The sequence below is a fragment of the Physcomitrium patens genome, chromosome 21 (assembly GCF_059467195.1).
Source record: "Physcomitrium patens ecotype Gransden chromosome 21, ASM5946719v1, whole genome shotgun sequence".
In the NCBI taxonomy this organism is placed as follows: domain Eukaryota; kingdom Viridiplantae; phylum Streptophyta; class Bryopsida; order Funariales; family Funariaceae; genus Physcomitrium; species Physcomitrium patens.
In genome coordinates, this window is record NC_143430.1 from 5,579,192 (window position 1) to 5,593,441 (window position 14,250).

The 14,250-nt window shown below is 39.0% G+C and overlaps 2 protein-coding genes across 2 annotated transcripts; one reads left to right on the forward strand and one right to left on the reverse strand.

Annotated features, from left to right (window-relative positions):
• Positions 1–2,815: 2,815 nt before the first annotated feature.
• On the forward strand, positions 2,816–8,519 carry LOC112274222 (copper chaperone for superoxide dismutase, chloroplastic/cytosolic). Its single transcript, XM_024503499.3, has 7 exons — positions 2,816–3,005; positions 3,645–3,828; positions 4,115–4,159; positions 4,564–4,636; positions 4,830–4,964; positions 7,379–7,608; positions 7,925–8,519. The coding sequence occupies exons 1-7, from the start codon at positions 2,902–2,904 to the stop codon at positions 8,180–8,182; spliced, it is 1,029 nt and encodes a 342-aa protein (XP_024359267.1). The 5' UTR covers positions 2,816–2,901; the 3' UTR covers positions 8,183–8,519.
• An 830-nt stretch (positions 8,520–9,349) lies between these two features.
• LOC112274022 (uncharacterized) lies at positions 9,350–11,431 on the reverse strand. The gene is made up of 3 exons (XM_024503153.3): positions 11,104–11,431; positions 9,880–10,987; positions 9,350–9,770 (listed from the first exon to the last, which is right to left on the reverse strand). Exons 1-3 carry the CDS (start codon positions 11,330–11,332, stop codon positions 9,659–9,661), a joined length of 1,449 nt encoding a protein of 482 aa, XP_024358921.1. The 5' UTR covers positions 11,333–11,431; the 3' UTR covers positions 9,350–9,658.
• Between the last annotated feature and the right edge of the window lie 2,819 nt (positions 11,432–14,250).

Below are 14,250 nucleotides of genomic sequence, written 5' to 3' on the forward strand. Positions count from 1 at the left end.
TAATTACTTTATTTATACCAATCGTACTTACGCCCTCAAAAGATTCAATGAATTAAGACGGCAAGTGGGACCCTTGAGTACACTTTTCTGATGTCAAAACAAAAATATTCTCTCTCTCTCTCTCTCTCTATATATATATATATATATATATATGCATATATTATGAATCAATCCGCCTTATTGTTGTTATTTATAATCAATTAAGAACAAATAAATTGGAAATGTCTTTGTTAGAAAGAGGTTAGCAATTGTATTTTAAGAAATTTTGTTACATCATTAATGCTTTCTGAATAAGATTAATCCTCTAAAAATTTAATATTTATTTATATTTATATATACATAGTTTGTAAATCATGCCAAAGCTTTGCTAATCACTACTTTAGAAATCTTTTATTTGTTGTTTTCATCCATCTTCATTTTTGACAATGTGGTTCTACAGCATCACAATTAAATTGTAGGCCAAGGTAGAGATTATGAACAATATTTTTTTTATTATCATTTAAACCTTTTTACTCTTTGTGTGTTATAATGCTCTGATATTTATTCTTTTCATTAATCTAAAATATCCAAAATTACAAAGAGTTGAAATTATATTAAAATAAAATTCAATTATAGAGTAGCTAATAAGTTATCAATGGGATTTTAAAGTACCTATCAAATTGTATTATTTAATAGATTTATTTTTAATAAAAAATTATATATACATATTTATATTTTTTTCATTCATTTAAGTATTAACTTGATTGTTCCTTTGTTCTAATTAGAATTTTAATAGAACTAGTAATTACTTAGATTTTGAGATAAAATTTTGACCTAAAAGAAATCAAGTTGTTACTAGATTTGCCATATAGAAATAGATTTAATCTATTGTTGTGTCTAGCTTCTTCTAACTGCCAAATATATATATATATATATATATATATATATATAATATTTAAAAAAAAAAATACAAAAGTGTTTAACATATTGAACTTTTTTTACAATACAAAACTATATAATCTAGAGACTTGTAACATAGTATAAATATTATAATTGTTAATAATAACATATTTTTTTAAAATAAAGTTTATAGATATTGAATTTAATTATGATTGTGTGTTATTTTTTAGGAATAAGTTAATCAAGTGCATTGTATTTAAATAACATGATGTTTTTAATTTTTTATTATACTATTCTTTTTCTTCTATTATTTCACATTAATATAAGAAAATATGTTGAAAAGTCCTTATATTTTAAACGTTTTAAATTATTGTTTCTATTCCTTTTAATTCTTTTTTATCCTAAAATTTAACTCTAAATTAATTTAGCTATATTTAAATTTTAAGACACACACACACCAAAAAACAAAAAAAAAAAAAAAAAAAAAAAAACACACTATAATAAAGTTTTTAATAAGAACTATACAAATATGGTATAATTTCTTTTGTTAAGCTATTCAATATATTCCAACATGTAATTTTTTTTGTATTAACTTTCTAAAACATCTTTTGAATGAAGTCATCTAAATGTCTACTATTTAAATTTTTAAATCGAAATAAACAAATAAACTAGAAACAAAAAAATTAAAAAATATATAAGGTAATTGTCCTTAACTTGACATTCTTGTTAAGTCAAGCCTTGTGAATAGTTTTAAGAGAGAAATAGCCTTTGTTATAAGATTTTGCTTGGCTTGTGTCACGTTGCTACTTCCTCCTATAGGTTGTGGAGTGAACTGAAGCTAGCGTTTATCAAACATTTCTGTTTAAGTTGATTTGAAGCCTTCTTTCAACGCTTTGCATATTTCGGGAGGGACATAGAAGCTGTGTGCACACAAGGTCGGTTATATCTTGAAACTTGCGGAATTTGATGGCTAAGATTACTGATATTCTAGTTCACTGCACTTTGTTGCACAAATTGTCGTAGACCTGTTTTGAGAAGCAAAGTTTCTTGATGAGCGTGAAAGAACTTGCGAGCATCAGACATGCCACTCGAAGTTTAGTGTATCTGGAAGTTCCGTGTTGTGTGACTTTGTTCATGCATTGAGTTCTGCGGTGGTTTTCTTAGAGCGTGAGAGGCGTTGAATGTTTCGTTGAGGTATACCTCCGCTTGTTGATAATGCAACATTGAATAGTGGTGATGCTGTTCTGGTGTTTATAAAACATCCTCACCATGTGTATCGCTTCTATCCACTGCATCGAATCAAGGATTGTAGACGGCTTTATCGCGTCGTTTTCATTTAGAGTACAGAACGCGCAAGGGTTTAAGAATGCCAATGAGAGAGGTTCAAACTAGGAAGAAATGAAAGCATAACAGACATATGTCGAATTTGAGTTTAACAGATGGCTGTGGCGGAAGCATCGCAAAACTATCGAGTACCGTCTTTATCGTTCACCTTCCGAGCATTCCGTCGGAGGCTCGTGTAATCGCAACTCATTTCAGTATTTAAAAAATTGAAGAATTCATTCGAGTCTCTGACTCGTAGGGCACACGTGTCTGAGGAAAGGCATTCGGGGAAGTTCTTTACAGCATAACCATGCCCTCAAGGTTCCACTAAGTTCTTTGGGAAGAATTGCCGAATTGTATTCATCTGTAGAAACTCACATTTAACATACATCACGTCGATAATGATAAGTTTGTCCATTCCACGAATATCTCCGACTTCCAAAACTTTTTGCTAGTCGAGCGACAGCATTACAATTAGTTTCTAAATACATAAGTTGTGAGCAGAATTAGTTTTGTTTGTCTGTCGAGTTTCATAATTTCGTGGAGCTGGCATCTTTTTTTCAATCCCTTCATATACCAGCTGACCGGTTTATCTTGAAGTAGCACTGGATACTCGCTGGAGTCGTTTTTGACGCCGACGCATTCGAGAAACGGGTTCGTGGTTGTAGTGTTACATTTCTAGTTAAAGCAGAGGATTACATGGCACCTCCGCGTGCGATAGGGTTGCCGGCTCTTCTTCCTGTTGTAGCGGTGGCAGCTTCAGCTGTCGTGCCTTCGATAAAAGCCTTCAATTCCTATCGTAGGTACTGGGAATTCTCCTGTGTCCAGGACTCCAGGCTAATATTTAAGATACGAGTTTTGTGAGCAGTCCTCGTTTTTTGTCATTTTCTTTTTCAGTGTTCATGATCTCTCCGCCTTCCTTTAACGATTCGAGGTTTAGAGAGTTATATCAAACCTATGAGCTCATTCATGGTTTTTCAAATTCCACTCGTGAGGGCACAATCTACCTAGACGGAGATATTTTGCCTGGTATGGATTGTGATTTGGGAATTTCATGTTTAAATTGAACAGTCGTGTAGTCAAACCCCCAGTTTTGCTAGATACTCTGGCTTGAAGTTATCAAGCAATGCTGAGGTGCATTAACACTGACCGGGGCTTCGTCTAGGAGAGTGCAGACCGCTCGTGGACATCAGCAATTAACTAGGGTGTTTTTCTCGCGGATTTTGATATATTTAATGCAGGTTTGCTCCACTAGTTGTGGTTATTACAAACCCTGCGAATATGAACACAAACCCTAAGGTTTAGTACAATCTTAAAACTCTACAGTGATTGTGCAGACTGAAGAATGTTCCTACGTCTATCAAAGGCGTTGCAGAAATTAAACGATAGCAGTGGATGAAAGGAGTGCAAAATTTTAATAATAGTCTTGTGTTCCATGCTAGGTCCTCTTCATTGCGGACGACTGTGTTGCCAAAGCAGAGTGCGCGCGTCTTTAGGAATCGCTTCTTAGGATCCGTGCAGTTGTTGCAAGGTCCACTGCTGGCGTATCCCCTGGCAACTGGAGCGGCGATGGTAGCCGTTGCGGCGACAGCGTCATCGGAAGTCTCTCAAATGGCTCCAGGACAGGTTCATTCCTCAATTTGTTTTTTTCCTGCTGGCGCTCCTTCTCAATTCCAAACAAAACAACAGGGGCACGTTATCATTGTAGCTGGAATTGTAATCCGCGAATCAGAAGGTTTAAGAAGGATTGTCCTTGATGTAGCTTGAGCGAAAGTTGACAAATGCGTGGACAGGATCTAGGTTTGAAACTCAGGAACTTTTGTAAGAGGCATCATATTGCACTACAATGCCTTCTCCTGATATTTCTCTAAGAAAGTAGTTCTTGCTTGTTCATTTTGGTTGGGGGTGGCAGGGCATGAAGGGGGCAGGAGCTGAGGTGCAACTACCTGAATTAATGGTTAGAGTCGAACAACATTCTTCTCTTGAATCTCAGAATTATGTGTGCTGGAAACTCGCGCACTAAGCCTCCCTATTGTAACGCTCTCGGCGGTCTCAGGATTTGCCCATTTTGATTTGGTGGTCATATGAATCCGAAGCAGTCACAATATGGTTCATTGATTAAAGATCTCACTCATCAGACAGCAATAAGAGTGCTCAGTGCCTGAAGATGCCCAAAGTTGTTTCAGTTTCCCTACTTTTTCGCGCTATTTTGTTATGTCATCCTCTCTTTCAATATTCAGAGGAAACTCTTTCAGGCAATCGCAAAAGCGTTCCTGATCATACTAGTTTCTATTCTTGGGTGTATCTTCTTTGATTCGGATTTTGGTTCCACTGACCATGGAGTTTATTTTCAATCCACAGACAGAGTTTATGGTGGACATGGAGTGCGACGGGTGCGTCAAGTCAGTGCGCACCAAATTAGAGCCCCTTACTGGTAACGTGCATGGCTGTATTCATTGTTCTTGTTTTAGAATATATTAATTGAAGCTTTCTATCTATTCTGAACACGGTAGCGTGAAATTACGTGGTTCATGCGATGCTTGAGGCAGCCAGTAATCTACGATCTCATTGTTCAAGGAACTTGAGGATTGAAACTCATGCAAGTCGTATAACCGTCTCGAGTTCAGGTGTGAAGTCCGTGGACATCAATCTTGAAAACCAAGTAGTTAGAGTTTTGGGCACAACTACAGTGAAGGACCTGACAGCAGCTTTAGCAGAATCTGGACGCAAGGCTCGGCTTATTGGTCAAGGGCTCCCAGAAAGTAAGTGTTTCTTCGTAAACTTTCTTTGAATTTTGTAATTATTATCTAGGTTTTATTGAATCTGTGGGCTGGTGTTTGTACTTTTGATTCATCTATGAGCTTTTGTGGCCTTCATTTTCGTCTTTAACTTATATATGATCGGAGGGTCATATCCATCTTCAACTTATATGTATTGCTCAAGTTTTGGAGGCTCTTTTGGTGCTTAGTGAAAGAATTGAATGTCAACATAATTATAATTGTGAATTAACTTTTCAATGCCTGAAACGAATCTGACAGAAACTGGTAAAAGGTTTGTTATATTACACTTATGATGATTTAGTATGTCAACATCAATCTCAAGACATTTACATAGTTAATTGGATGTTCTGTGTTTGGTTTAGTCACATAAGAGTGTGCCCTATCCGTGTCGCACGTTATTGACCTATTGATGTCATATCTTTTCGTCGGTTACTGGAGCTTCGTTAAGGTCGTTTGGAAAGTTGGCTCAGTTGAAAAATTATCCAGTAATACAATCACTGGATGGGTCCGGGAATTTGTGAATTGATCAGCACAAACAAATGGTGCTTTCGGGAATCACAGACCAAACCAAATGTCAGGGAGTGTCTCTCGCGTTTATTCATATTTACAATTCTGAACTGTAATAGACTTGGGCCTGAAGACCGAAATTTGTAGAGTGGAAGCCTCTAATTAGAGAAACACGCCTTGAATGTTGAAGCAGTCTCTTCGGCTTTAAGAACCTTTGAGAGCATTGGAAGAAGGTATGTCCATGTCCACCACAGTTGAAACATAACCCCCTTTTTCGGTATTGAATCATTTCAGCCTCTGTAAGCCTTTTAAATCCAGTTGGGTGATTGTTGCCCTCTACGTTAATATTTGTGGCATGAGGAGGTTGCCGATCCGCTTTGGAAGGGGATGTCGATCTTGTTTCAACTTTCCTTCTCTTCCAAGGTGAAACTTCCCCTTCTTCAGCACATGTGTACGCCCATTTCTCTGCGAATTTTATTGCCTCTAGCATGTTGGTAGGTTTTTTAGAGCTGAGATAGAAAGCGGGTGTCGGTTTCAATCCGTCTATGAATCGTGAAACCTTTTCTGATTCACTTGAGTTCTCAAAGTGTACCGCTAGGGAAAGGAAATTGGCAATATAACTGGGAACAGATCCAGTCTGCTTCAGGACTGCAAGCTTTTCTTGAATGGTGAATCTAGCTTCAGCAGGAACAAATGTTTGCTCCATGATGTGTACAAACTGCTCCCAGGATAAAACCGGAGATACTCGTCCTTCTTTGACATGTTTTGTTCGATTGTGCCACCAATCAGCAGCAAACCCATCAAATAGAGTAGTGGCAATGTTAATTCTCAACCTTTCTGTCTTTACTTGAATCAAGTCAAGGTAATGTTCGACTTTGAACAGCCATGTGTCTAGTTTTCTCTTATCTCGGGCTCCAACAAAGCATGGAGGAATTGTTGCAATGAATTTTGGCAGCATGTTTGTTAGAGAAACAATGAACCGGGCTTGTTCATTATCCTCTTGTATTTGTGATCCTTCTTCTCTTTGACTTTCAAACCGTTCTTCATTTGCTGATGTACTCAGTTCAGGAATCTCATCTCTTGATACCTTTGAGCTTGATGAAGGGTTAGATTGCGCTGATCCCGATCTATTATCTGGCTGAAGCACCTCATGTGCGAAGGGTGCTTCGCTGAGAGATTCTCCTTCAGTAACTGAGGCTGCGTATTTTTTTTCTTTGCATTCCATTTGTAGCAGTTCACGTCAGGCAGGACCTCAATATCTTGTGGTTGGTCACCTGTGATGCCTATAGGTGTTTGACGGAGCAAATGCTGTTGCGCGGTCTAATCTGTCTGGTGATACATGGCACGTTACAATTATGTGATGCATCCCTCATTGATTTGTGTAGATAAGAGATATGAAACTTATTCTGTGTCTGAAGGATCGCAGTTATCATTCCTTTGTTATTCTTAAAATTTTCGTGGGAAGCGTTTTTCCGATGTTTACTGCGATTGCTTTGACTTTGATCGGTTTAATCATCTCGAGATATGATTTCCTGTGGCTCTTTTCCAATGCACCTATGGGCCACGTAATTATAACCTCGATCGTGTTTGCTTTTCTTAACTTTCCTTTATGATTCTAGGAAACGAGGTAAGTTTTTGTTTATTCGGAGAGGTCTTAAATATGTAAAGCCTTAAGATGGGCACGTCTGTTGGAGCGAGCCTCTTACCTTATCTCAAATAAAACTTTGGTATCAGCTTTGCTAATATTGTCACAAGGTTTGTCAAGAGTCGCTTGGAAAGTGGGCGACTGTTTGGGAGATTTTAAAGGACTCCAATTTGTGGCTCTATACTAAGATGGATATGGAGTGGCAAGAATGATTCTGATCGACCTTCCTGTGTGAGTTGTACAGACTTTACTCTTTCAGCAGCAGTGGCCGAGTTCAAGGGTCCCCAGATTCATGGAGTCGTCAGGTTTGCGCAAGTGAGCATGGAGTTGTTACGTGTTGAAGCGTCCTTCAGCGGTCTTCCTCAAGGCACCGTTGGATGGTCTATAAACGAGTACGGAGATCTCACACGTGGTGCTGCCAGCACCGGTCGGATCTATTGCGGCGTAACGGAGACACCAGCCGCCGATGGCACCGTAAGTTAGAATTTTTTTTGGATGTTGAGAGCTGTTGGAAGCTTGCTATTTGTTTGATTTATGTCGGTTTTCGAGTTTCTACAATCGGCTGAAATACTTGTATGGGTTAGTGAATTCATGTCCTCTTCCGTTTCTTGGTTCATTCCGAGTTGTTCCATTTCGATCAGTCTCATTTCAATTGTAAGAATGCCAAACTAGACGTTAATCCTTTAAACATGCATTTGGTGTATATGTGGACAGATACTTTGATTTACCAACTGTAACACGAGCTGAATTATTTTTGTTTTTTCTTTTCTTTTCTTTTTGTTGCCTACAGCCAGCAGGTGACTTCGGGGTTCTTGAAGTGAACAGTGAAGGTAACGCGGAATATTCTGGAACCAAAGAAAACCTGCAGGTTAGAGATTTAATTGGCCGCGCGCTGGTAGTTTATGGGGATACTGATAAATCGAAATCAGGTATTAGTGCTGCAGTCATAGCAAGAAGCGCTGGCGTTGGTGAGAACTACAAGAAGCTCTGTCTCTGCGATGGCACCGTCATTTGGGAATCAACCAACAGCGATTATGTTAAGGCGTAGGTCGTATTGCATTTGTGTGTTCTCTAGGTCTGTTATCATGTGGGATTAATCCTGGAAAAGTTAAATAATTAAACAAATCGAAATCCTTATTGAACTATTTGCGAGGTCTTTGTAAAGGGCTATCTTATGAGCTCTCAATGTGCTCTGCTTCAGCCCTTAGTTCATGATCCACACTATGAGAAGGGAGCATTGGGATTACCCGGATTTTGACCTCACAAAAACTGGGTAGTCGTGACTACCATAAACTCGGACAGGATAATCATGGTTTCTTGTGACCGTGCTTAGTGTCCATAGTTTTCCTGCTTGTGAATTGAAATTGGATTTCCATTCAGTATAACCTTGTATTGCACATAGTTAAAATTTGGCTCTAGGGAGAATTCGGACCATCAAATTGCATTGCAGATTCACGGCAGAACTTCCACTCTTCAGGTTGATGGTATGTAGCAGCAGATTCTAGACACAAAATACTGGAAGGGCCTACGCACTCTCCGGGCAACTGTTTGAGAGATGAGCTTGTTCAGTACTGTCAATTCGCCAAAGTTGTTCACGATAATTTTGTTTTCCAAACGACTTCTCGATTTTGCTGAAGGTGCTGATGCTCAAGACTCACTTCTTCTGAAAACATCGAGATGTGCCGCAATGAATATACTGTCACTTTGTAGTCGTGTAAAACCTTCTTCAAACTAATCGAACTAGACCAAATTGAAGTCTGAGCGGAGAAAATAGCCATAATCCATCGTGTTTTCTTTGGCTCATTTTTTGTGTTGGAAACAACTAGTTGATGGAATGCATTGCGAAGCTTGGAGCTAAGGGTGCTCATCTTAAGTTCTTAACAACCGATTGGAAAGTCTTCGTGCAAATACATTAAATATGTTAAATAGTAATTACTAAAATGTGTGTGTGTGTGTGTGTATATATATATATATATATATATATGAAATAGTATCACCTTCAGCACTTGGAAGTGTTGGGTCAAACTACTCTTTCCAACCCTAAAACAAGACAACTATCATATTTCCATATTATGTGGCCCAATATCTCACTCTGCTTCATCAACTGACTCAAAGTTTTAGCATCCCAGAACCTAAAATATATTCGTTCAAATCACATCCGCATGCAAGGCCGTTGAGAGCATCACACACTGATCATAGAACTTGACACATGAGGTTTTGAAATCCCAAATTGAATATAAATAATCTCAGTTGCGAATGTAACAAAATCAGTCATTAGAAGTATCCGTTGAGACGGACGGTTAATATTCCTAGTATTAATGTCCGTTCACTTCATCGATGTCGAAGAGGACTAATTCAATAAATAACGTTTGGGAATCATTCTCATGAACTCCGGTGAGCTCCAAGTGCTCACACTACCCTCGGAGGAACTTCTGCAATATTTCGTATTGCTGCCAATTGGACGAGGAGTTTTGCAGCTGTGTGGGGCCATTTTTTTGGGGACTGAAGAGAGATGAGAGAACCTCTACTTGTCGCCGTGACCAAGGCCAAAGGGCCACCAATCCTCGACACAGCATTTCTTCTCGTCACTAAACTTCATTCCCTTGATGCACCATCTCTTGTCGCAGCTGCCGTCCCTGCCATCGAGAAACAACCAACACTTAATATCAGATCGGAACGTCGAAGCACCACCAGCTCCAACATATTGAACCAACAAGTCACGAATTCAGGAACGAGACGTCTTACGAGCATTTAGCTTCACCGCCAAAGAATTTGGGTTTCTCGCACACGGTTGAGCATGCACCGCAGTTGTCGATGTCATTCCCAAGGTCAGCTTCACAGCCATCCTCCCAATCGTCATTGCAATTGCCCCACCCCTCCTCGCAGGTATATACACAGGTCTGATCGCTGCAAGTGGCATTAGAATAAGGAACGTTGTTGCACTTCGCCCCACAGCTGCCGCAGTTGTCAACGTCCATGGTAACATCAATCTCACACCCATCGGTCCAGTCGCCGTTACAATTCGCCCAGCCGTCATTGCAAGTATACTCGCATTTGTAATTGCTGCACTTCGTGGAAGCATTCGGGACGTCATTGCATTTCTTGCCACATCCGCCGCAGTTGTTCAGGTCTTTGCCCACATCAGTCTCGCAGCCATCCTTCATGTCTCCGTTGCAATCCTTCCACCCGGCCTTGCAGGTATACTCACATTTCTGGTTGCTGCACTTCGTGGAAGTATACGGCACTACGCTGTTGCATTTGCTCCCACAGCCGCCGCAGTTGTTGATGTTCCTGCTAACCTCCGTCTCACATCCATCAGTCCAGTCATTGTTACAATTCTTCCACCCGAAGTTGCAAGTGTACATACATTTGTGGTTGCTGCACTTGGTTGAAGCGTTCGGCACGGTCTTGCACTTCGTCCCACATGCGCCGCAGTTGTTCACGTCCTTGCCGACATCGACCTCGCAACCGTCCTTCAGGTCCTTGTTGCAATCTTTCCACCCGGCCTTGCAGGTGTTCTCACACTTGCAATTGTTGCACTTAGTCGTCGCCCAGGGTACGTTAAGGTTGCATTTGGTGCCGCATCCGCCGCAGTTGTTGATGTCCTTGCCCACATCTGTCTCACATCCATCGCTCCACTTGTTGTTGCAGTTCTTCCACCCTGCCTTACAAGTGAATACGCACTTGCCTTCCCTGCATGTGGATGTGGCGTATGGGTAGACTGGGCACTTGGCTCCACAGTCGCCGCAGTTGTTGATATCTGAGAGGGTATTGGTCTCGCACTTATTGGATTTGTAATTCTTGTCGCAATCCTTGTATCCCTTTGGGCAAGCCGTAGCATCAGCAGCCCCAGCTGAAAACCCCCCCACAGACATCGAATTCAGTTACTGTTAAGTTCACAAGATCACAAGAAAATAATTGACTCGATTCTCACAAGATGAACTAAAATACCATGGATTAGAGAAGTACCAAAGAGTAGCAACAACACCATCGCAGCAATCGACAAGGCCGCAGACATCCCGTGCTGGATACTCGCCATGGCAGTAAGGCAGTGTATGCAGAAGAAGCAGTGGAGCTTGAGATGAAGCACGATTTCACAAGTAGTCGGGGACTGAACCAAAATGCATGAGACGATGATTTGCGCTTGCTTAGAGAGGTTTATAAACAGAAGACCTTGCCGTGGCGGATTCAACGCCATAAATTCAAGAAAACCGCTGCATCAACTCGCATTAGAACTACAACCACCAGATCCCAGACTGCGGCGCAGCTGCGCTTCACCCATCCAAAGGTTCCCATCCACTCAAGGTCAACTTCTATTTCAAGACGAAGCCGAGATTTTGCCAACCAACCTCAATCTCAGCTGAAGATAGGGTATCTGCTGCCATTGCATTAATGATCCTCAACACCTCAGCAATTCGGTAGTTGCCAGTTTCATCAAGTTTGCATCATCCTTGACACAGCATTTCAGTTCACGTTGATTAAGTATTTCACTGGCGCGGTAATCCTCTAGTTTCCGAAACCTAGCGGCTGTCAAACGCCGCAGACACACCCTACAACACCAAGTCCACGGCAGCTGCAGAAAAGCCTGATCTTCACCGATATCCTGGCTACTCCAATACAGTTCCTCAGTATGAAAGTAGAATCAGGCAGTGAGTTTCCATCGCAGCGATCGAACCAAGTTAGGTTCCGACAGTATGCAGCCATGTCTTAGCGGCATGAGTTACTCCCTGCAGAAACTCCTGTGCCGCATTCTTCAAAAACCCATGGTCCAGATCTAGGGTGTGGGTCATCGCCAGGCTCTTGCCTACATATCCACCTCTTCGCGCATCGCGCCGGCGGATCGACGAGCCTGGCATTTGTGAGCAGCACACCGCAACGCCGTCTCCAATTTTCTGATCTCAAAGTTGCAAGTTGTCAGTATTCCGAGTCAGTGCAACGGCGACATCGTCAACCGCGGCACTCATACGACTCCAAATTTTCCATTGCGATCAGTTGTCAGCTTCATTTGTGGTGGTGCTTGCCTACTCGGTGATTGATCGTTTTAGTATAGAAATCTGTGAGTCTGTAGCACTGTTGTGTCGTGCTTCGGCGTTTTTGAGCTCAGGCTTGCGCCGCTTGTTGTTTAGCACAACTTCGATATAGAAAAATGATGGTTTTTACAGTATAGAGCCCATATGAGCCTGTATAAAATGAAGGTAGACTGTACCATTTTCTGTATAACTGAAGAAAGATTAAAATTTTGATGAGGAATGACCACATTGTTATCATTTTCGATGACGAAAGAGATACAATCATGCACAAAGTAAATCGAGGTGAAGATATTGAAATAATTTTAAGTTTATTCTAATCGCTAGCATTGTTGAAGCAGTGCTGTGTGTCTATGTATTGTTTTCTAGATGCTAATCAGGAGGTTTTAATTAGAAATTCCTCATACTTTTTTTGACAGAGGTTGAGCTACAAATATTATTTGAGTGTAGAAACGTGATAAGGTTTTTTTAGTTTTGAGAATCAAATCATGTTTCAGTACAGTAAAATAAATCATAAAAATAAAAACGTACGAGTAGTATTTACTGGATGCATTGAAATTTCACAATAAATTCTATGCATATGTGTAACATTATATATATATATATATATATAGATACATACATACATACATAACAATTTGAATTTTTAGTCAAACTAAGGTTCTACGCTGAAATTTTACTCATATTTTTATTTAAGTTAATAATTCTGCAACATTCATTACTTTTTATATGCCCACTATATTCTTATTCAAAAAGCAATAAAAATATATTTTTTATGCATAAAAAGTAGAATATATGTATGATTGAGTTTGGTGTAAAAGCATTTAAATAAGATTAAGTATTTGCATCTGTGATATAATTTTCAAGCAGCTAAAATCTTAAGAATCACTGATTGGTAAATTTGAGAGACCTTATTTTAGTTTCATCAATTTGTTAATTAAGTTCAATTTAATTAAATTAACAACCAATAATGTCAAAGCTATTGCAAATGATTTCACAAATGACATTATTTGATCTCTTACAATATAATTATGTTAGCTTTATGGATTACTAGAGTCAAAATATATTTTTTTCAAAAAGTTTGAAAGTATCTGAATCAATGTATAATTTATAATCTAAGACTGAATATTTTGTATATAGAAAGAAATTTAGTCTATATGTATGAAAAAAATCTCTAAGTAAATAACATAGTCTACATAGCAATAGCCGAAGAAGTAATAAGTTCATGTGTTCAATGTTAACATTTAATTTTTTAATACATAATTCAATAGTAAATAAAAACTATGATAATAATACATTAAATTCAAATCAGGGTAAATCTTACAAAATAAACAACAATTCAAAACGTGAATTTTGTATGAATATACCATGCTATTTGTAATAACATAAACAAAATATCATACCAATTGTAAAAATAATTCAAAATAAGATAACCTTCTAATGTTTGCTGGGTAATTCTATATATATATATATATATATATTATTCCAAATAAAAATTGAGAAGAAATATTGTAAATATTGTTGAAACAATGTAACATTGTAAAAAAATCAACATTTTATGAGCATTTCCAAGAAATATCCAATCCCCACCATAAAATTAGGAGAATGTTAAATAAACCCAATTTTTTATTAAATCAACCTAACCATCATGAAAAAAATAAAGGACTTCTAGATTCATTTCTCCACTATTAGATCTGCAACCAATGAAAACCAACCACATTTATCATGATTACTATATTCTTCATATCCTCAAGGGTGGGTCAATTTAGTAAAAGCATGGGTCTATTTAACATTCCCCGAAAGCTAAATTGCACTTTTATAGCAAAGCCTAAGTTATTTTTTCATCCATCCTCAAAAACTTTGGCTCATGACTCTTGTAAACACTTCGCAAAGGACAACTCCAAACCCCCAACTCACCAAAACTCCCTTGCACCCTCACAAATAACTTTCCTTCATTTTCCCTAGTCCTAAGTACTTAAGGTGTTGAGAAAAGGCACGTGTTCACACCGCAGCAAGTCAGCACTTTTAGGGTTTCCGTGCCGTGTGCTTGTCTGGTCGACATGCACACCCACCAAACATCGTCAGAAGC